At 42.1% G+C, this 24,206-nt stretch overlaps 1 protein-coding gene across 12 annotated transcripts in view; it reads right to left on the bottom strand.

The window, feature by feature from the left end:
* LOC308189258 (sodium channel protein type 5 subunit alpha-like) overlaps window positions 1–24,206 on the bottom strand; it is a 208,839-nt gene that overhangs the window by 68,887 nt on the left and 115,746 nt on the right. For all 12 annotated transcript variants that reach the window (XM_080579061.1, XM_080579056.1, XM_080579062.1 and 9 more), the window contains 2 exons: window positions 22,821–23,177; window positions 2,392–2,862 (listed from right to left, as the gene is read on the bottom strand). In XM_080579061.1, coding sequence (XP_080435187.1) covers window positions 2,392–2,862; window positions 22,821–23,177 — 828 coding nt within the window. The remainder of the gene's footprint in view (window positions 1–2,391; window positions 2,863–22,820; window positions 23,178–24,206) is intronic.

Raw genomic sequence — 24,206 nt, 5'->3', positions numbered from 1 at the left:
CCCCTAAGCTCTGCAGACAAAGGTTGAACACCATTGATCGGGGCTACGCACCAGGGAACAGCAGTGACCTGCAGCAGCTGCTTATCAAAGCCCGGAAAACACTGATGACAAAGCTAATGAATATATTTCTCAACCCCTTTCCTTCTACTTCATGCACATGCTAGCAGTGAACTACATTGCTTCACTAAAATCTAAACATTTCATGGCAATGCGACAATGCTAACCTAATGTTTATTGAACATTTCTCAAAACGATGCAGTGTGCAAACTTAGCACTTCGGTTTGTTTCTCCTATTCGGTTTGTTTCTTTCCATTTTGTTTCACTTTGAATCCTCAGTGTTTATGTTACGTATGATCATATTTTCGTATTATTGAAACAATTTGAAGAAGTTTTCTTAATATTTTCAGATCCATTTTTATTCATAATGATCTATTTCATTAAAATGCCTATTTTTCTACATCAGTTTTTTCTATATCAATTTGTTCCTTCACAACTCTAACAGATCTCACTAAAGCTGTAATTCCACACACACATGGACACACTGTGTAGCTAAACAGAAGTCCACATTTCTATATTTTTAAGGTACTATAAGCTGTAAATTTCCCAAACCCTCCATACTCCATGCTACAGTTTAGCTTGCAGTTGTGACCACTTATTTACCTTGAGGAAGGTGGGGTGCAGTGACACACCATACACACGTGTGCAGATGCACACACTCATGCTTCCAGCCCTCATGGACACTTACGTGCAAAGTTGCAACAAATTTTTCTCTGCATTGTAAAGGAAAAGGGTGAGAAATTTTACAGTTGTGACCTTCTGTCAGACATAGTAGAAATGTGTGGATAAAAAAAAAGTCAAACAGAAAAAAAAATCCTGATTTAAACACATTTACACACTATGATACATATTTATACCAGTCGGTATTGGTGGATTGGCTAATTCTAAGAAAGACATCTACTGTGTATTTCACTTTTCAAGTGTACTCCTCTTGTAGGTTTAACTAATACAAGCCAGGGGATAGGAAAAGACTTCAAAGAAAAAACAGATATTATCCCTAGAAGTCAGCCTACTCATGCCCCAAATGGTTTTAGGAATTCCTGCTTTATGTTCAGTGAGAAGAGAGAAGCAATGGACAGGACCTCACTGGAGCTTTGTCACTGAGCATACAATTACCCCACAAACCCCCCCAAAGACATAACCACAGTCAGCTTTATGTTTTCTTTTTCCTGTGCCACCAACACTGATCCACGGATTATTTCCATAAATGTATTCCTTAAAAAAAAAAGAAAAAGATACAAAATAGTCCCTAAAAGTGTTTGCCAAAATTTTCACTCTTCTTTTTTTCTCTCTGGAAGTCTGTTCAGACAGTGGGGCTTGCTGATAGAGTTTTCCGACCCCTTGCCCTCCCGCTCCCCAAGGTCTGCTCAATGCCTAAGACCTGCTGGTGGGCAGATGCACTAGCACCAAAGAGATTTCCACACTGATGTAGCAGAAATTAACATTTAACAGCCAATTTGTGCCTGCCTCCCTGGCACAGAATCCTTCCTCAGGGCTTTTTTTTTTAGCACATCCCTTCTCTAAGGACTCCTTTGCTTCAGATCTTTCTTCCCTTCAACCAAGAGATGGGGGATCCCTCCTGACAACTCAATCTGAAATGAAAGCTTTGATCCAGAGCCTGCTGAACTCCACACATCTCCACTGGCACCACAGGAGTGAGGGATCCACGTTAACTGTATATGTTAAGGGGAGAGGACAGAAGGAAAACCATTCCCATGAAGATTTTTCTTCTCCATTTTACACCAACATTTAAAACCACACACAAGTTTTCAGCCATTACTACTGAGAGCTTTTGGGAATAATAAAATCTGAAAAGTCACACCAAAGAACAGGTAAATGACTATTTTTCCTGCCTGAATACATGCGATTCCATAGCTTCTCACTTTCTCTGGCACACTGTCTCATCAGCATCTGCCTAGATTTATTTAACAGAAATACCTGGCCCTGGATTCCTGTTACCCGAATCAAACCAAGCCATTCCCCAGTACTGTACACCAAGAAAATCCCCTGTTAGAGGAACCTAAGATTTGTTCTGTGCCATTCCCATGATTCAGCTGAAAGAAAAACAGGCTCCTGTGTGAGAAAGGGTTTAATTGCTCTTGTTAGAAGAATTAATCTCGACAAGCACAAATAATGCAAAGGAAGGGAATGCCTCTTGTTGGAGACTGAATTTTGCTCTTGGATATGCAGGTGTAACTTCCTCTAAAGTTAGCAACATATCAAGGGCAGGATTAGGCCATAGCACATTTGCATCATGAGCCATGGATCCAGAGCAAGGGTGGGAAAAAAGGCCATTTTAATAAGATGCAGCTAACAAACATTTTCATTGCCTACCTGCTCCATTTCCGTAAACGTGCTCTGCTCCTCATCTTCCTCCTCAATATCAGATTCTCCCACAGCAATAGGAACACAAATGGACAGGTCAGGATTGGTCATGAAATCATCATTATCTGTAATTCCCAGGTGTTTCTCCCCATTTTTATTCATCCCATCCTCAGCGTGGTTCTCTTTGTGATTCTCCATGTCTTTGCCAAGCTCAGCAGTTGTGTGACTGTTCACGCAGTTGTTCAGGGCACCTGTATTCTGGGCAGCAAGCTTCATCATTGCCTTCTTTTCAGCTGTGGTCTTGGGATGCCGGAGGACATTGCAGCAAAAATCCCACGTCGTGCGTTTCACATACTGAAGACCCCTGTTGATCCGAGCAAAAGCAAGCTGCAGGTTGTTCATCTCCCCATCATCATCTGGTGCCGAAAGGTTGTCAGCACTGAAAGAGCTCAGCAGCAAGGCAAGGAACAGGTTGAGCACCTGAAACAAATAAAGTTAAAAGGAAATTAATGACCCTTGAATGTGGAGGGCAAATTTTGGTCTTGGAAGTGTGAGGATCTGAGTCTTGTCTCATCTGTGCTGCACTAACATCACCAGCATTTGTGGGATTGCCTCTAATTACGGGTGGTTTCACTGGGAATGGAGGTCTGAAGACTCTTCCAAAAACATTCATTTCAGGTACAGAAGTTCAGCATGGACAAGTACCCACACTGATATTCCCTTTCTCCCTCCAGCATCCCAAAACACAAAAAAAGAAAAGGAAAAGCTGAGAAACAGAATACGGGATAAAATTCTCATTCGAAGCTCTGTAGTGTAAGTATTCTTGTAAGCTGATATGAATGAATAATGAATTTCCTGTCATTGCTAGTATTTCATCTGGGTGAAAATCACTAATTGCAACAATTACTGACATCCAGAAGTGTACTGCTTACATGTGCAAAAAATATATATATATATATATGTGTATAGGAAGATTTTTCTCAGTGTGAATATTGTTATTTACATTTCATAGTACATTATGATATACATACGCATGGCATTTCACCCTAATAGTATATTTGGAAACCTTTCTAAATATTTGTATATATTTTCATGAGAACTCTTGATTTAAATAGCCTCTTGGCCTTGAAGAAAACTTACTGAGACAGTGAATAAATACCTAAGAGAACATATAGTTTCAAAACATTTGCCCTGTAGGAAAAAAGAACCATCACACCCTCAATTAATATGGCTAAAACTGAACAGGGCTCAGCCCCTAAGCAGGCTTGGTCCTGGAAATGCTGCTACTAATAAGGAAAAAAATATATTTGAATATATTCACAGGTTTATGTGAGATCCAGACTGAACCAGAGACTACAAGTTGGTTTCCTCTTACTTCTGTAACTTCAGAACTGCCTACCTGGGCTTTCAGAGAACTTCAAGATTAGATACAACTACACATTTCAGTAACATATCTGATATTTTAAGCTACTTTTTTCCCATCCGGTATGTTGATTTTTCCCCCCAATAAATATAATTATATCCAAGAAATAAAACCAGTTCCTTCTTAAAGGCCATTCCCAGTAGCACATCTTGCAGGTGATTATCAGCTGCTGCATATGTGATGTTGTACCTGTTTGTGGTCTAAGAAGGACTGAAGTACGGCTTGCATGCCAGACTGACAAGGACAAGAAGCTCACACCAGAGGGAGATGCTTGGGATGATGGGAATGGTGCAGAGGTGACTCAAACCAATATCAGCTAAAATATACTCACCCAAAATAACCTAGGACCAAACTGCCTGCTATCAACTCAGCTGCTGCCTGAACAAGGCTGATGGATGCCAGCAATGCAAGGGAGAGTTCAGTGTTGCAGCACTTCAGCCCTTGTAGCAATAAAAGAGATTTTGTGAAGATATTGTCTCTGTTATCTCTTAATGCTACAAGAAGTACTTGCAAGTCCCCTGGCTTCTGCCTTTCTCATTATATTTTAAATTGATAAAGTCTGCTAGCCTACAATAAACAGTATAAAAAGTATTTACATTTAACGGAGCCTTACCAAACAGGCAGAAATTTTGCTGTGTCGTGTCGTTCCCCTCCTCCGCCCCGCTCACCAGCTCTTTCGTTCAAATATTCAGAACACATGAGCTGGAATTTTGCAAACTACCCTGGTCTTAATCACTCTGGTGACATTTTATTTCAAGTGTCCTGTCAGTCCTGTTTCATAACGTACTCGTTGCAATCACCGTGATTATAAACGAAAGCAGTCAGTAGCACTGCAGATGCCCGTGTCCATTACGAACTACTGAATGCAGCAATGCTTTACTGAGCACAGCCCTGCTCAAAAATAAAGTGAGATTAAAGCTAATTGTTTCTTAGCTGGTCCATCGTATTGGAGTGTCGCTGAGAGCTTGCACAGATCTCCTCATGATCATTGTGGTTGTCTGGTGAAATCAGTCGTTCATCTCATATCCCATTCGGAGGTATTGCAAGTGATGTTCTCCGATAGCTGGTTGAGAATTCAGGCACAAGATCTATTGCCAGGCAGGTGGGAGACCATCTACAAACAAGTTTCTGGCAGAATCGCTTTAGCCATTTGCAAGCAAATTTGATAGAGGGATGAGGTCTCAGAGATATCCAGATTGATACACGCATCCTGAAAATAAGCACCTGTGCAGAATGAGACACTGCCCAGGCCATCAGTGTAGGCAGAGGTTGGAATGTGTCTCCTTCCTAGTCTAGGGACATGTGAAGGAGCAGAAGGATGGAAGGAGATAGAGAAATGCAGAACAGAAGTCTTCTGGACTGTATAGTTTTAATTCAGTTACTTTAGAGGTGTCTGTTGATGCTTGAGGCTGTGACATCAGCACCATACCTACAGGAGATGTGTGTGTCCCTAAATCTGCAGCTAACATCCAAGCAGGGCATGACAGGGCATCACAGCAGGCACCGGACTGATGGTATTTAGGGAACTGACACCTGCTTCAAGGACAGCAGCTGCCTCCAGCCACAACCACCAAAGCTTGGCACTCAAATGGGCATCTAAGCCCCGTTTCACCCAGAAGAGGTTCACAGGACAGTCAACAGAGCCTGAGAAAATACAGGTGACCCCGTTAGGGGCTGTGTGCAGTTGCCAGTAGGTAGCCATAAAGTGCCAACTGACCCCGGCACGGGCAGGAGGTAACTTGGGCTGATGCTACATACTCCTAATGGGAGAACTGCATCTAGTTGGAGGCCAGGATGGACACCCTATAGCATCCCCAGTGGCACTAGACAAAACTTGAGGCAAGTTCCAGATCTCCAGACTGCAGTGGTAGGTTGCACCCCCTCCCTGTACATAAACACCTCCATGTAGGCATCCAAATTTTGCTATTTGAAGCTGAATTTCCTCCTATACTTAGTTCTGATGTGAGAAAAATTATTTGTTTGAAATGCCTTGTTTTACTTTTTCATATTTATTTCAGATGTCAAACTACAGTTACAGAAGTCTATCCAGATACACTTACAGGTGTGTATGATTGGTGGTAACGTACTTACTGTTGTTATTTACCACGGCTTATCAAGGCAATGTTGTTTGCTTCCCAGAAATGCAGCTGACATTTTGCACAAAGAGCTATTTGCACTTCATGCTTTTAGCCAAAAATAAGTCTCAAATATCATTCCCCCTTTCCTTTATGAGCGGGTAACCTCAGAGGTGTATTGCTGGGTGTTCAAATAGAGTGAACTGCTGAATAAGCACTTTATGTTTACTTATTCCCCCCATTTCACTGTACACTGCATTTTCTAGAAAAAAAATATATGCTCAACCCATGACACACCATGTTTCCTGTAAAAGGTTACTAATAATATCCAGTCCTCCTGGTTGCCAACGCAATGCTTTCAGTTTAAGTAAAAGCAAACTAAAGACTAATTCAGTCTTCAAAAGCAATGGTAGATTTGCATGTCCATCTGTCCCTTGAAAAGGGATCTGTTTTCCAGTGACACCGACCATCCCGTCTCTGAAAGCAGGTCGCTTTTTCAGTCTTTGAGGTTAGGAATCAAATGACAGATGCACTCAAAGAAACCCCAAATCCTTTAGCATAATGACGTTAAGCATTTACCCTAATGACAGTACATCATGCTTTCACAGGCTTTCTCACTTTTAATGCCTTCCCAAAGCCACCAACTCTGGCTATGCCATTATAAGGCACCAAGGATCAGATTCATCCAGCCTAATGTCAGGTGCCTCCCTGAGGTGCTTAAGCTGGAGTTTTCCTAGGATGTCTGTAGAGGGTAGAGCCAGTCTGGCAGCCCACGAGATGCTGAAGAGCTGAACCATCTCTGGAGATGCCTAATGAAGTCTAGGCTAGCTTGACCACTTAATTAGATTGAAGCTAGGGCACTAACGGGTGCAGACCAAATAACTAACACAACTTGCCAAACCCAGCCATCACAGGACGCAACCAGACAGCTAAATTTTACATGACACCTTTTGCTCAAACCTCCTTGAAAAATAGATGTCTTCAAACTCTGATGCTGAAGTTAAAATACTTTAGGAGCAAAAGCCTGTGACTACTGCCTCATTTCCTTTCCATTCCTGTATTTATCTTGATTTGGCAAAAATGGAATGTTATAAATCTTTATGTATTTAGCCTTTCATCTATTATTCAGTTAAACAATGTGCAGCCCTTGCAATCCTCTGCTGTTCCTGTACATTGAGCCAGCAATGTGTTCTCTACCCTGTGCTCTCATTGGGATCACTGAGGCAGAGGGCATTTGGCACCTTGCTCAGCACTGCACTGAACATAGGCTGAAATCTCTCCTAAGTCTAAGGCCATTTCACAGCAGATTTAAAATAATTCTGTATTTTGATCAGCTAGGATGAAAAACAGTGTGACACTTGCATCAATTCAATGGCAGGGTAAAACCATCTCCAAGGCAAGGTTTTCAGCTGATGGTATTGTCTGGTTACAGAGGATCTGATATGAGCTCACTTTTGTGGCTTCTCCTGTTGCAGGATCTGTCCTGATAGCACACTGCCAACAAAACAAGACAGCTTGATTTCCAAACCCCCAGTCTTTTTCTGTCCATGAGGTTTGAACAAGCTTTCACACTGAGCAGCAACTAAGGCTAGATGTTCCCGTCTGCACCATACTGGACAAATCCTAGCAGGCTGGAGTCAGAAGGGAACTTTGCAGGGGGGGATGTTCACAAAATACAGCAGTCTGCTCAAGAGCACTTCTTTTGCCCGCAGGACCCTTCAAACAACTGAAAATATTCAGACTGAAGATGTGTGTTGTCATCTCCACTGCAAGAGATGGAGGATAGGAAGGACAGCTGAGGGCAGCTATGAAGACCTACATCACCTGAGGGTGCTTTCACACGGAAGAGGATTCTCCTAGGAGCCAGTTAAGCAATTTTTTTCTGTGACAACAGGGTCCAGAGCAGAAAACATGCTGAATCAATGAGTTCTGTCATGAGAAATAAAAAATAAAAATGATAAAATAAACGAAAGAAAACAAAACAACAACAACAAAACATTTAAAACAAATGGTATCCCTGTGTCAGTACATTGTCACTGCTGTCACTCAGCTGCACACAAAAGTCAGGGCAGAGCAGCACAGTGGGGTACCTGACGGGATCGTGACTACTCATCTGGTACTTTTTTTTTGTGGATAAAACAGTACCTGTAAACTTCAGCCTATTCAATACCACCTCTCCAGCAGTGTCTGTTAGCACAGACCAGCATGAAGATCCCTGACCAATATAAAAATCTGCTTTTCTTCCTTCCTGTTTGTTTTCTGATGGCAGCGGACATCTGCACTGCTCTTTGGCCATCACAGGTGGGAAAGATGCAGTTTTCTCTTAAGTGAGACCTTCTAGCAAGCCTAATACAATACGCATCAATTATTTAATTTTTGTTTGATGTAGCAAAATCCAAGAAGCTACAAAGAACAACTGCTCATAAAGGGGCTTTCACTGCACCAAGGAAGTATGAGTTCTAAGCTTCAGCCAGAGACCTGCAGGAACAGGCCATCTAGTCCATCTCTCTGCAAGTGGAGGATTATTTCTTTCCTTCGAAGTGCATTTTCCAGTCTTTTGTACTTTTTCATCCTAGGGCAAAGTTTACCGAGAGAGTACTTCTGCAGAAAGCAATTTACATGAATAGTTATTTTCTATATTCCCCTTTCTATTATTTCAGCTATTTGTGCTGGATAAGAGGCTTATATCCTCCCAGCCCAGTTTCTCTTTATCCTGTGTTCAATTCATAATCCCAGGCTTGTGATATCTTGGTTTCTTGCTGTCAAAATGATTGTGATACCACAAGAACAACACGTGGTTCTTCTGGCTCGGTGCAGGCAGCAGACAAGGACAAATCTTCCGTTTCTTGCCCAAGATCAGCACGGAAAACATGTGGAAATGAGGATAGGAATTTCCTGCCTTGCAGCCATGCAGCTTCCTTAGTGGACTGTGTTTGGTCCCACAAGGCAGGCTAGCAGTTGTAGATGAGATATTTGTGGAGCACCACAATACCAGTTTGTTGCAATAGGATATTTTTCTTATGAACTCCATGTTAACCTGTTTGGTGAATAAAAGGTTTGCCTGCTTAAATACAAGAAAATAAAAATTTAATGAAAACAATGCAGCAAAATCAGCTTCTTTCTCATGTACGTTCACTAAACTACTTCATGATGTAAGCAGATGTTCTGCATGGGAAAGAAGAATGGAAGCAGTATGATAGCAGAATTCACCCGCAATTCAAAGTAGCTATAACTTCAATCATATCATGTGAATTATTTCCATTTTCCCCCAGGAAGAAGAGAAGGCCTGAATTTTCCCCCCAGCCTCACAGCTACCCGTGTACCTTCTTCCTGCCTGCACAAAAGAATTGTCACAGGCAGCACGCTTGAAAAGCGCAGTGCTGGGGTACGCCTGATGGTCACACACGCCTGTCAAAGGTACCTGGGATTCCCTTTACAGGCAGGCTACTCCCAGCCCAAATAATTAGACAAGCCTGGGCCCAAGGTGTCTCATCCTAAAACTGACGGCTGCACAGGTGAGATGAAACGAAGGAGTAAAAGTGCTTTTGTTCTCCGGCTACCAGTAAGAATAGGAAGGGTGGCTGATACAGGTGTAGCCATCGGCGTGGTTGACTTCAGAAACCAGGTGAGATGAATGGCTTTCCCCAGCCCATCACCATTTTTGTGCTATCCACCATAAAGCTAAGAGTTTTGCTGATTGTCTTCCACTTCGGGTATTGACATGACATTTCCCTGCAGTTTCAGTGGGCTCTCGTGTGCCCGATTGCCTTCGTGTGGTACAAGGCAGGGCAGTGGTGCTAGGGGGCAGCTGGGCTCGCCCATGTCCGATGGTGTTTGAACGGCCACCCTATTCCTCTTGGGGCTTGAAGGGGTATGTATAATTAATGGGTCAGACTCCTCGGTGCTGTTCTCAACACTTTACACAGGGAATAAATCTGCTTGAGTAATGGAAGGGTAGATTAGGCCCATTAATTACACTCCACAGCACCTTTGTGTCACAGAGGGGTTTTCTGAGGTCACTTTAAGCTGCCATTCATCTCTGCCTGATTTCAGCAGAGATATAAAGCCAGGCAAGTACAGGGATCTGCCAGACCTGACATGGGCACATCCTTCTGAGAGCAGGCAGCAGGCAAAGGCCACCATGTAAAATTGCTCCTGCTGCCAGCCTGAGAGGCTGACCCTCAAGGTGGAAATGTTATTTTGGGGTGGGAGGCTGAGTGGGAAGGTGAGGCTGGTGCTTCCCCAGCTCCCATCCCACAGGGACCAGCCCCTAATTTCTGCCTCTCCTCACCTCCAGCCTCTGCAACACCTTGCCTCCATCCTCTTCATGCTGGCACACAGATTTGGAGCAACCCATGGCACTGCTTGCCCAACCTGGAGGATCTCCCATGGTACCACATCCTTTTGATCTGTTATCCACCTATGCAGGTATAAACCTATACACACACTGTACTGTGTCCAAGTGCTGGTCAAGTTTACTGAAATAAATTTAGATGCCTTCTTCACTGACGGACTTCCAGTGTTTTTTGAAGGTAAGCCCCTTAGAAAACTCAGAAGGCAAGCCTATGGAAACCAAGCACTCTCTGATCTGAAAATCTTAGTCTCCAAGTCTGAATGTGGAGAGGAGGGTGGGATGGTGAGCAGAGAGGTATCTTCTTCCCACTGCTCAAGCCACAGCATAAAACTAAACATGTTCCCACAGGTTTTTCATTAGATATCACAACAACACTAATTTGCCAGCATAGCAAGAGCTCCACCAGGGCTGCTGAGGACTTCTCAAACCAGTCTAGACGTACAAAAAGTGCTATCAGACAAGCCCAGTTGCAAACCTCTCCTAAAAAGACAACGGTGTCCAAGATGTTAAAGGCTCAACAGACCCCAAAGGCCTTATGGAAGTTACAGAAAGTTTATTGATTATAAACCAAGAGCTAAATGAAGAGAATTGTTTACCTGCCATGGTGACGAGGATGTGAAGACAACTGGAAAGGAAGACTGACTGCACTGGCTTGGACTGACCGTACATTTTTAAGAGCTTTTGCTATTGCTGCTTCCAGCAAGGAGTGATCATGGGCGAGGAACACCCATATTATCCTTGGAATATTTTCACTGCTCATATGCAAATTCCACCTCGTCAGCTGTTGTACCAACTACCACAAAATGACCAGGCACAAGAAAGAAACTCATTGTAGAAAGGCAGTCCTGACCCTGCGAAACTGGGCACATGAAGAGGACATTGCATGGTCACAGCAGAGTGGGATCCAGCCTGTGCAGCCCTGACCACAGCAGCAGCTCTGGACATTGAAACAGAGAAGTGCAGGGGCACACGCTATCAGCACTCCAGCTCTTTGCCCCATCCCTCCTTCCTGGAGTCTTCCCTTTACAACACAGATCCTACACCTGAGGTGGAGACACCCAGCCTTGATCAAAGACTGCATTATGATTTCCATTCAGTTTTCTACAGGTCATTGTGTCCCTTGGGCAGTCAGGGCTGGAGATCAACAGAAAGAGGTGATTCCCATTGTCACATGGCGGAAAACATCTGGGGAAAGGTAAGCTGCAGAGAACCAAAAGGAGAAAACGAAAAAAAGGCAGCAGAATAACAGAGAGAAACCCAGTGATAATGGCTACGGTAACGAATGACTTCCCTGAAGCCAATATATTGCAGCAAAGCAAAATCAATATGAGTGTAGGCCCAGACACTAGAAAATTAAATCACAGACCCAAGAAATAATTAATATTAGCATTTTAAATTATTAACAGGGAAGGGAACATTTTTAAAAGTTACTTTCTAGGCTGTTTCCCAGGCTTGATATTATAATTGTGAAATCACACGTTACCATTAAACGAAGTGCGAAAAGGAATGCCCAGTTAGTGAATTTGTGGGTCTAAGGAGGTTCAGATTTTGCATTTTGCATGTGTAGATTCCTGGAAGGGCAAAACAGAGTGACAAAGACAGAAGGGCCTTTCTTAGGAGAGTTACAGAAGAGATTTTTACTAATTATTTTGCAGAGTCTGGAATCTCCTGTCTTCAGAGCACGCAGCTGGGCTTGCAGCTTTGACACACCTGGGCTAGAGAAGACAGCTGGCCCAAACGTGGGACAAAATCATACCGTGCATTAAAGATAAAAGGCCAGAGAGTTTGGTGGTCCTGGTTACATCCCAAAAATGAGAGCCATCTTATATTTGCCAACAGAAGGGAGGGCAGAGAGGTGCTGATGGGCATGCCTTGTTGCTGTCCTAAAACGTGGTCCATTTCCTTTGCCATCTTCTGCCAGTGGTGGCCCCAGACAGCAACCTGACCCCTCTGGATTCGCCATGGCTTCTTCTAGGAAGGGCGGAGAATGCATGTCCTTTCTTCCCGTAGTGGATCTTGGCAGGATAAAGCTGATTTTAAGCTGTGCTTTGAAGAAAAGCATTCCCCAAAAATGTAAGAAAAGCACTTTGTGGAGGACTGGCTACCAGCAGCCTTCAAATCAAGTCTGTGCTCTACCACTTGATCAAAGCAAACTGCTCTTTCCAGACATGACGACCTCATCTTCGACAGCCTTCTTATGTCAGGAAATACAAAAGGTGCTTTGCTGATGCAGAAATTTGAAAGTGATTTTATTTATTAATTGTATTCTGTGTGCCTGGCTGAAATCCCAGCAACTGGGGCCACTCAAAATCTTTTTTTTTTTTTGTTCTTTTTTTTTTTTCTCAAGATGGACATAAAATCAGGGAAGCAAAGGAGAAAGTCAGTGGTGTGAGCTATCCATAAGAGCATTTTTATGAGTTTGTGCTCACTGCCAGTCTTCTAGAGAGAAAAAAGAAACAGAGAGCCAGACAGCTAGTCGGTTGGGTGAGCTAAAAATTACAGCTGCGGTAGTAAATAAAGGCAAGCCAAGACCTGTTCCCCAGCCCTGAGGGTAGGCAGCTGACCTCCCGGCCCCACTCTGCCCCCAGGCAGAACTGCTCCCTGGCTGCAGCCCACCCTGGGTTGTCCCCTGAATGCCCAGGCACCCGCTGGGACAGGGTTGCCAAGGAATGTGCCAACCAAGACGGAGGAGAGACACTCCTAATGTTGGAGTTCATGCCCTGGCCAGTTTATAGATGTAGCCACCTGCCCGTGTTTTCAAAGGCAAGGCATTTTGCACTTGCTGAAGCTCCCAGAAATGGGATGGCATCACAGCTAAATGTGGGACACGAGGTTACAGGAGAGGAGAAGGGACATGGATGTCCTTCTGGAAGAAACACCCGTATGAAGGAGTTGGTAGTACAAGGAGCACAACGACGACTTTAGTTGATCAGATACAACAAAAGATCATAGCTCCATACCTAAAGACAAATATAAATGCCTTTTGCATCTCCACAAAAATTCAGCATGGAAAATATCAACATTTTTAACAATATCCTTCAGTTCAAACCCTAAAATCAATTAGCATGTACCCACTTCCTGAGAAAATATGACAGTGATCCACTGGCCTTACAAGTGCTAGGTGGAGAAACGCAGATAGGAACATGTACTGCACATGGAAAAGATCAATTCTAGTCTCTTTTAAACACCATACACTTCCTACGAAGGTTAAGCCTGTCATGACTACCTGATCGTTCCACATATCACTTTTAACAGGCTATTTCTAGAGGCAACTGCTAGAATGAACCACTCACTGGTGCAGTTTTGGTGGGGAGAAATAATATTTTTAACTGTTTTAAATACAAGCATAAGATGTTATGAGTAATTAATAATGTACTAAATTTGTACCACCTGGTCTATTTTAACATTAAAACCTTGTCCTTGCCTCAGTGCATGCAAGGTCGAACTCTGTTGTCATTACCCTTTCAATGACATCCAGACAACTTGCACGGTGACATTAATATAAAGAGACACATTGAGTTGTACCTACGTTTGCACACTCTTGTCCAAGTAAATTTCACTCAGTGTCTTCTAGATTTTTAATAACTACCCTGCTATTAGCAAGAACTTATCCACTGACAAAATCCTACTTACACAATTACCCAAGCATAGAGATAATACAAAAATAGGCAGTGTTTTATCATACTGCTGCCTACTATACTAACAAGGTAACCATTTTTATTTTTATTTTTTATTATTTGGAAACTCAGCTCCACTTCAATCCCTGGACTAATCCAAATCTCAACAGAAAATTCACTCGTATCAGCCTCACAAATTATACACATATATAGTGTGGATCCTATTAAAAATATTGTCTTCTCAGTGTTTCATATAAGGGAGTCAATATATTTGATTTGGAAATACAAGTAGTACAAAGAGCATAAAGATGTTTTCCAAGGGGCAGGTTTATTGAACTAACATATTAGCAGTTTTCTTCCTCCACATTTCTAATGTCTCCCATCCATGAAGGTGAATGGGAGATAGTCTCATATTCCCTTACGTACATACCTACAAAAGAGGATAGCATTAAGGGACTTTATTTCTCTGTGATACATCCTAGATCATTTATAGATCAAGAAGAGATACCTTAAAATTCTACTGATAAAAATCTGTACCCAAGGCCAAAACCTGTCACAGGAAACCAATGAATCTGGTTTGGATTGTTGCTCTGGGAGATTTCTTATTTCATAGATGAAAAAAGAGCCCTGGTCCAGTTTTTGTTTTCAGTCTCCTTTGAGCTTTATCAGAAGTAAAAACTGACTCTTCTTCTGTACAACCACTTTTGTTAGGATTTTAGCCATTTATACTTTAAAATATCTACCTTTCTATGAATGGATGTTTCAAGGAAAAAGTTAGCAGATTTTATACCTATTCAACATGGACATTAAATAGTACCTTGAAAATAGGAACTGAACACACTTGTCCCCTAGTACAAGATGCTTGCTCAGATTTAGTCACCAAGTGCCAAGATTCAACTCTTCAGAAAAAACAACTGAGCCTGTAGCAGGATGCACAAACTCATAAATCTGTAGTGACGTTAGGAAACAGATTACTTTTTAGGAGAACATTTGGAAAGTAGTTTCTCCTCCTATCTGTTCCCAGGTGTATTTTCCTTATCTCTCTTGGGAAAGCAGTCTTACACTTCCCAGCCTGGAATGCTCTCTACTTATTCTGCCATACAATGGTATTTTTGAAACCCAGCCTTTTAGGCTGGTTTATCAAAAATATCCTGAGTTTGATTTCCCCAGACTTTTTAGCACCATCCTCTAGTGTTCAGCATGAGAGTGGGATATATCTGCCCAATAACATAAACAACAATTGTTTATGTGGGCACCGAATTTTAAAAGCCTGGAGTCTTAGGCAAAAGGTTTTTCTTTTGCAGGGTTTCCATCTCTGCTAGGAGTCATCAGACACAACTGGACTGATTGATGCTGGTGTCAGGATTCATCTTTTTAATTCATCACATGATGCCATCTGTTTCTGGTGGGCCTTTCATTCCTCTTATGGGTGTTTAATACTTGAGTAGATATGGCCAGATGTTTGCTTAGTAGCATCAGCTACCTGAGTGCTCTGCTTCCTGGACAGTGTTCAAGCAAGGATGGATAATGGGACATAAAAAGAGCAAAAATTGCTCTGGGACACAAGGACTGTGGTGGTAGCTGGCATGAAAAATACAAAGGGAGAAGCTGGGGAAAGTGTTGTGGTTTGGCTACGTTCCTCTGAGGTTTGGATTCTCTGGTATCGCACTAAATGTACCTGCTGCCAGCCATAAGGATACATCAGTGGAAGCAAAAAGGATGGTAATATGCTGACAGTTGTTTCAACTCTATTTCACTCGTGTCCTGAAATGTGCTTATTCATGTATTCTGGGCTGCTTCTCTGCAAAGCTGCATGTTACTCGAGGAGGAAAAGTCGCCTCACTTAAATAGGTGTCCAAGTTGACAAGACAGACTCGAATGACACTTACACTTCTTGTTAATGTTTCATTGGGCTCCCCAGCTCCTTCTGGACCCTCTCTAACTCTCCAGCCCCCATCTCCAGTATCCCCCCAGCTCTACCAAGGCTCCTGCAGCTTTCTGACACGTTCCCCTCTGCTGTGGTGTCCTGCACGCACCCCGCTCACTCGCTGCTTTGCAGATTTTGCCTGTCCTGATGCTGACCGTTCCTGACATGCCTATTCTCGCTTGTTTGTCTAGTGGCCTTCTCAGCGGATGTCACCGAAACATAAATGCACGTTTCCAGAATGTTGTGAGCTGCCAAAAGAGCAGATAAGGTGAGCAGTGGCATTCAGGACACAAACACGGGGGAGTGTAGGGGCCAGCAGAGCTCCTGTAAGACTTGAGACAATTCTTCCCCAGTTTTATACAGCTGTATCTTATCCCCTCCTCCTTCCATTTTGTAGGAAGAGGAACTGATGGGCTAAACATTGCCTCAATGAGAGCACGTGCTTGGTGGTTGAAGCTTACAAAGCTTCAGAGTGCAGACCCCTAAGATGGTTTAAAAACTGGAGGAAAAAAAAAAAAAAAGACTAAAATGTTGTAACTTGGGCTTGTAACGTCCTTCCCAAACTTGCTTTAATTTCCAGCAAGCGGATGTAACCTAGTATTTGCAGTTAGAAGGCACACAATATTTTAAGATTCCAGTTCGTTTATATTAATCATCAGCTGTACAACTGCAATATAAAAACTACATTTCCCTCTAAGGAGATTAACCTTTATTCACAGAGTAGAACTCTTCAGTGGCCCCCATGAATAAGAGCATGTTTGTCATTAAATACAAAAATAATTACTTGATTCAGGACAGCAAGAGTGTTTGCAACTTTTGAGTTGTACATTTCTCTAGGGATAGACAATAAAATCATTGAAAATGGGGCTTCAGTAGTTTTAGATTTGTGTATAATTTGGAAAGAAAATAAGCAGACAGCTGGAAATGCGCTATCGTAAGTCATCAGTGTTCCATTTTCATTCATTTATTGGCACAAGGAATATTAATGAATGAGGTCTTATTCCTTCGGGGCAAAGCAATCTTTAATCACCCTATAAAAAGCTTCATGGTCTCGTAACACCCTTGGGTAATGCTTCATGTCTCCTAAAAAGGCCAGAGTCTTGATGTAGATTCCCTCGGTGATGGTCCCTTCATTTCAGGCAAAAATACAAGTCTCATCTGAAGGCCTTCTTTTACTATCCTAATACACTTCTTCTGTCTGAGCTCTTGAAATGTAAAATTTCAATCCACTTTTACCTAGGTCTGCTAGATGCCTAGCTATTTTGCTATTACTTGTGATTTTACCACAAGCAACAGTGATAGTTCCCTGTATCCATTTCATTTAAAGAGAAAACCTGATACATTACCATAAACCTCTTTCAAGCTCAGCTGTGATCTGCTGAGAAATCTGCAGTGATGGAAATATATCAGTATTGGGTGAGACAGGACTTTATGGCTACTCCCACGCTAATAAATTAAATGTGCCCAGAAACATTTTCTTATGCTGAGGACAATTGAAGACAATCATCTTGCTCCGTGTTATTAAACTTCTTCATACTCTGTGCTGACCACAACCTCCCAGGTGGGGCAATCCCTTGCCTGTGAACCTCCTGGTACATCTGCGTGGTTGGCCAGCTGGAGGAATCCTGCCGGGCAGGCTTCTACACTGCGAGAGGGTTCGTCAGTTAGAGAACATGGTGCACAAATGGTAATACTCTGCAACTGACTCTAGGAAACAGTTTTATATAGAAACAAAGCCCCCATGCTGAAGACCACGCAATGCAACTAGCAGCCCTGTCTTACGCATTTATATACTACACATCACAGCTACCTCTCTTCTTTTTTTTCATGTTTTTCTTATGTTTGCTTGACTGCACACACCAAACTAAAGGCAACAATGCTAACAAAGCAAAGATGCAGCAAAGAAAGCTAATCAGAATTAAATATTATCACATGCTTTTGCTTCATTCTTAATATTTCAAAAATATACAGGAATGAAAACAATTAATGGGGATAGATGTAAACTTGCAAGCACATACAAAGTGATTTTGCTTAACTGTGGGATTACAGCCATAACTATTAACTGTTAGATAGATACATGGCACCCAATGACTCCTTGTGGTGCTTAGGGCCTGTCACTTAGGAGGGTGATTTGGGCCAGGAAATTACCATGAAATTATTCTCACAGACTAAGCATCACATATCCTTGTACTCGCTTCTCTTCCCAGCTCAAACCATCCCCATCTCAAACCCCTCTCTTGCACATCTGTCAGGCCAGAATGCATGCTAACTGGCCTTTCGTCCATCTCACTCTTCTTCTCAGGTATTTGTTCACATACAGGTTGCATTGGTGGTGCTCAGGACAATCTCTCAGTAGCAGGAAGACAGACTGTTGTGGAAGGACATGCAGAATTGGAAATAGTAAGAAATTACAATTTGCTTACGTTCCCTGTAGCTAGATTTCTTTCTCTCTTGCCTTGCTGCAGACACCTGACACTGCGGAGACCTGACTGACAGAACTGCTTCGGTGATATGCCATTTTACCAGCAAACCTTGGTTGTTAAATATTGAAATGGTGGTAAAAGAGACCTACTCATTTTTTTGGGCATCTTCTCGGTTTGGGAATCCACAGATTTTAACCAGACGGAAATTTAGCGGCACTTTCTCAGAACACCTCTTCAAGGAACCATCCTACACTGACTTGTAGTAAAAGAATGCACGGAAGGAAAAACTGCTATTTTCCAAGAATGTGACATTTCCAGGTTTCTATGTATCACAGTCATGGGCCATGTTAAAACAGAAGAAATATCCATTAAGGCTTCCAAAGATGTGGAAGTGGTATAAAAGGACAGGCTCCAGGGCATCCAAATTTTTTAGAGACAAGATTCTATTGGGTTTAACTAAAGCAGGCCACTTCAAATCTCATCCAAATCATGCTGAGCAGCTCCGCTGGCAGGCACTCGAATTATCATGGGGAAACAGGACTGCAAGGTCCTCTTGGGTCATCAAGTCAACCCCCCTGCTGACAGGCTACTTGTGTTGTTTCCTTCAGAAACAAGCTCCATCTCACAGGCTGCTGGGAAGTCCTGCCAGATAACATCATCTCCTTTTCTGCAAGCACCTATGAGTGATTTATCCTTCTCTGTTTTGGGATGAGCTATGTCCTGTAACTAAAATCACTCTCAGCCCTGCTTAGTTCTGCATTTCCCTCATCAACTTAATATTCCTGTGCTTTTCCCAGTTTGACTTAATCTGTCTTGAGTATCAGTCATTAACGGAATACATTGCATGCCCAGTGCTGCAGAGCACTGCAAAACAGCACTGATACTCTCCTTTTTCCTCTGTAATTACCGTTCCTGACACATATTAGAATTGCATTTACCTCTCTAACGGGTGCGCTATGTTGTTGGCTCAGTCAACCAGAATGGTAAGTACATGTGGGTGTCTACAGCTGAGTTAGCTTCCCAAGATTTCAGGGACTGAAATAGGTACTTTTAGGGTCTATTTAATCTGATGTATTTTAGATGTCTTTTTGGTTAAGATAATTTATGACTTCATGGACTCCATTGACCAGGTCCGACTACAAAGGCAGTCCACGCAGTTATCTCAGATACGTATATTTTTATTATCCCCTCAAACATTTCCTGTTGATAAGCTACTTGGTCATAACATAAATTCTTAAATAGGGCTGAGTGCATGACCTTCCACTTTGTTTTTCATAATTTCATGCATCATACATTAATTCAATGCTAGCAGTTATGTAATCCTTCCTGTAGGATAGCTGGGTACACTAGAAACTGGTGATGCTTTCTAACTGTGTGTTCTAAGAAAATGTCATCAATATTTTCTGGGTGAATAGCATCATTATTGGACAAAAAAAAAAAGCCTAAGGCTGATCCTAAAAGGGCACTTTAAGTCTTCTGTTTCAACTTTAATTCTAGTAAAACCCTGAAGATCTTCCCTTGTTATGGACTGCACGTCCTGGCATGCTTATGACCCCAGGCAGATGGGCACAGATTTACACAGTGGCATGCGGGTAGGAGCTGGTAGAACTGGCTTCATCCAGGCAGCAGGGAGAAGAATGAAAGGGTGGTTTGGCCATTGTACGTCAGGAGCACGCAGAGAGGTTGGAAGGTTGTTCTTTCTGTGATTGGAGTGTCAGTTTTATACATGCACGTCATTAGTGCAGTAGTAGTCCCCAGCCATTGCATGCAGCTGTCCCCTGAGAAGTGGCTGGTGTCACATCGGCTGACCCTGCAGAGCGAGGGCAGCAGGGGCTGTCTCACTACCCAAACTCCCCTACATCTTCTTAATAATTCTTGTCTCAGTTATTTTCCTTATTAACCTCAGTAACATAAACGTACACAGGAAATATGTTTAGTCTTTATAAAACTTAACAGTAAGCATAATTATTCAGTTAGCAATTTCAAAAGCTCTTATACACGAGAGAGAGACTATTTTATCATTCCCCTGGTTTGACTTTACCTTCCAAAGCCGCTTCAATGACTCTAAAAATGCCATCTGATGATAGCAGCAGTATTATTGTGCTAGCTAGTTACACAGCACGTAATTTTCCAACTATTCTGTAAAGTTCAGTTCTTTGAGGATAATTCAAATATCAGCTGACCATCAGCATACATTGTTGCATGTGGCACTGCCATGGTCCAAGACATTTTTGGGATATATGAATTCCAACCAAAGACTTAAGACTTACTAAAATTCCTTTCAGCAGCTCGACTGCTCTGTAACATGAAGTTGCCCAGGGCACTTACTAATTTTCCATGCTTTTCTTCCACCATTCCTTTGAATTTCTGTTAGTGAGGCTCGATAAGATCTGCAGACCAAATCACTGAGCTTATCACAGAATCACAATGCTTGTAACTCTTCCCATCCCAATTTTCAGGAAAAAAAAAAAAAAATACAGAGCTTGAAAGATCTTGGAGAAGTTAAAAAAACAGGTCTGAAATGCATAGATTTGCATTGGACAAAGTATCCACAGATACTACCAGAAGTAGTAGTATATGTGACAGGTAAATGTATTCAATTGATATGAGCGTGCACATATGCTACACAGGGGAAAATGATGTAGGATTTCCTCCATGCCTGCAGAGACCAAGAAAGAGTTAGCGGTCCAAATGAGATACAACCTCAGGATAATAGTGTTCATCTCCAAACTGACTCTTCAAACTCAGGGGAGGAACAAAGAACTCAGCAGGTTAAAAGAGAAAGCCTGGCACAGAACACACCAGAGTTATATGTAAAAATTTAGATCTCAAGTCTTCTTATGTTAGAGAGCTGGTAGTGCTTTTTGGCTACTGAACTTTTGTCTGATGCTCTTCAGCAAATAAGTGAGTTTGTGATTTCAGTCCACTCTCACTGAAGAAACCAAGACTTGATGGTGTCAGGAGAGACCTTCTTTCTACCTGCTAATTAGCATCATGAAATCTCCATGTAATGTGGTTGGCACTCGATGAGTCTCCTGATTCAGAATCTGTTGTTCTTTTCCTATTTGCCCAGTCCTGTCAGACCTATGGATCTTTTTATTTTGTTTTGTTTTCCACCCTGAGAGCTTTACTCTTATTCCTATAATCACTCCTATTCACCAGCCTTTGCTGCATGCTTACAGAACTGCTGGCTGAAAAGTATAAAGCTAGCATTTTTGCTTTCAGCTGACCAGTAACTTCAGATTATCCATGCTGACAGAGTTTTTCAGTATCTGGTTTTACATCTCAGACTGTCTTTTTTGAGCATGGGAGTTTAAATATATGCAGATGTTAGTGCAATCTCCTCTGAATCAGATTTCATATTTAACAATCCCTATGCAATTGATGAATTTTAATTTCTAAGGGAATCAGATGTTGCAAGTTCACTGAGTAATCCACTAATATTTCAAATGATAACATTTTCTCCAGAATTTCCCAGAATTATTTTCAGGTTTCATTATCATATACAGAATCCATTGACTAATAGTAGGGGGAGATTAAATATCTGAATTTAGGCTAAATTCCACCAAAAGTGCAGAAAGTCATAATTGGCCCCAAATCTTCTAGTTATGCATGAGAAACACACAGAAAGATGAAGTTAGGGAAAAAAATATTCTGCCACTTTCTGAGTAATCATAACTTAATCTTTTGACTTATATATATTAAAAAAACAACACTAGAAACTGTAGTTTCCCCTTGCAAATAGTATTTTCAGTGAAAATCTAATTGTTAAAATTTGATATAATCACAAAATTATGTTCTTTGTTTTTTTAAATAAACCCCTTCAGGAACTTTTCTATCCCAGGAGCTGAGAACCAAAACACTGGGTACTTAAAAGCAAAATAACCACTAAAAGCAATCGGCAGCAAAACCCAACATTTTTATAGCTGCATCTACTATTAAACAACTCACTACATAAACAGTAAGCCCATTAGAGCCACAATGTCAAAGATGCTCTGTAAGCTGAACGGGCGAAACATTTCCACAATGACTGCAAGCCAGCAAAGCGCTCCATAAGATGTCAACAGGGAAATACAATTCAGCCTTAATAGGTTCAGAGCTTATGTAAGCCATGCTTATGGGATACTCTATTAAAAAAGCAAGCGAGCAAGTGACTTTACTGTAAACATAACCTGCAGCTTCCTAGAACATGCAGGCTAAACACATTTGAAACTCCACTCAAAGACACCATGCTAGCTGTTCTAGACCAAAAATGAAGAGAAATAAAAATATCTTCTGATGTGGTGACAGTTAAGGTGATATTCACTCCTGAAAAGAGATCCGGAATCTCTTAAGTCCCATGAATGCCTTAAGGAATTAAATCATTATAACAAGCCTATGTGCCTTTTTTCTACTAACACATTACCTGTTCTTCTGCAACAACATAAGCCTCCATTCCTAATTAGCAATGCAATGCTACCAATTTTGTACTTGGGATGTAAACAGGTGTCTCTGGGTGAGACCCCGATTCAGCAAATTAAAGCCTCAGAACAACATGAGCTTTGCAGTTTCTGGATAAAAAGGTGTCCATTTGCACACACCCAACAGGAAAGGGAGAAGCAACCATCTGGACAACTCACCACGAGGTTTCCTATCACCATGACCAACAAGAAGACGAGAAGGCACAGGGGCTGCCCAGCCACTTCCATGCAGTCCCACATGGTCTCGATCCACTCCCCGCACAGGATTCGGAAGATAATGAGGAACGAATGGAAGAAATCATTCATGTGCCACCGTGGCAAATTGCCGGTAGTGCTTATCTTCTTGACATTGTCCATGTAACTTTTCCCAAAAAGCTGCATTCCTACCACGGCAAAAATAAAGACGATGATTGCCAGCACGAGGGTGAGGTTCCCAAGGGCACCCACTGAATTCCCGATGATTTTAATGAGCGTATTTAAGGTCGGCCAGGACTTTGCCAATTTGAAGACTCGCAGCTGTGAACAAAACATAAACAACAGTGTCAGTTCACAGAAGCAACAGACACTTCAGCTGATGAATTATTAAAGTGGTTAAAACACGTGAAACACGTTAAATGCCACAGTACAAGGGGATTTTAGCCACACTTCCCGTTAGCCTCACTATGTCTATCAATAAAATATCAGTTGTGCTTCTTGGATGAGAATTAAGCATTCAAGGGCTGTGCTCTTGCCTTGTTAGGCAGATGTGCTTTTAGAGGCTCAGCTCCCTGACATCATGGTGTGGAGGGGATGGAAGGAGGAACTCTCAGGTATCAATATTTTGTTTTATGTTGCTTTTCCACCTCAAATTAAACAGCCTGACAGACGTCTGGGGGAAGGGGGCTAGGGTTTGGTCCTGCAAAGGGAGAAGCAATTCCTCCGTGTTTCAGAGCAAGCCTCAGCCCAATGCTGTTAGCTCCCAGGGTGAAAATCACCTCTGTGCCGAGGATCCCACAGTCTGGGCACAACCCACATCCCACTTAAGACCTATTTTAAGGATGTAAATGGTTCCTACTCCTTGCGCTGTGTTTTCAACTGAAGGTTTAATTTCAACACCATTGAAGAGGCATTGCTCATAAAATGACAGGAGACTCTCAGGACCCAGCAGCAGCAGCAGCAAAAAATTTGCATTTTTGAGCAGCGCAGAGAATTTTGGAAAGGAAAAAGAAAAGTCTTCCACTAAATGTAGCCATAAGGGCTTATTTTCCTGGTCTTTCAAGTTATGAAGCCATATCATGGCCAGAATGATTAGCATGGACATCCTGGTACATGAAGTGCAACACAAATGTCAGGCTGGCAAGGAAACTACTTTTCTGTTCCAATATGCCGACAGTCTCTCATTAATCGAATGCCACTATCCCCTGCATAACAAAGGAGCTGACAGCAAAGGAGTTCCATGAAAGACAGATGCTGTGTTATGCTGATCAGTTCTAGAAAAAAAAAATCACTCTGTGAATAATTCAAAGACATTTTCTTTTGACAACATTTAAAAGAATGGTGGCATGT

Source organism: Anser brachyrhynchus, assembly GCF_964034855.1.
Source record: "Anser brachyrhynchus genome assembly, chromosome: 2".
Lineage (NCBI taxonomy): Eukaryota > Metazoa > Chordata > Aves > Anseriformes > Anatidae > Anser > Anser brachyrhynchus.
The sequence above is the reverse complement of the archived record's forward strand: the minus strand, read 5'-3'. Positions and strand labels throughout refer to the sequence as shown.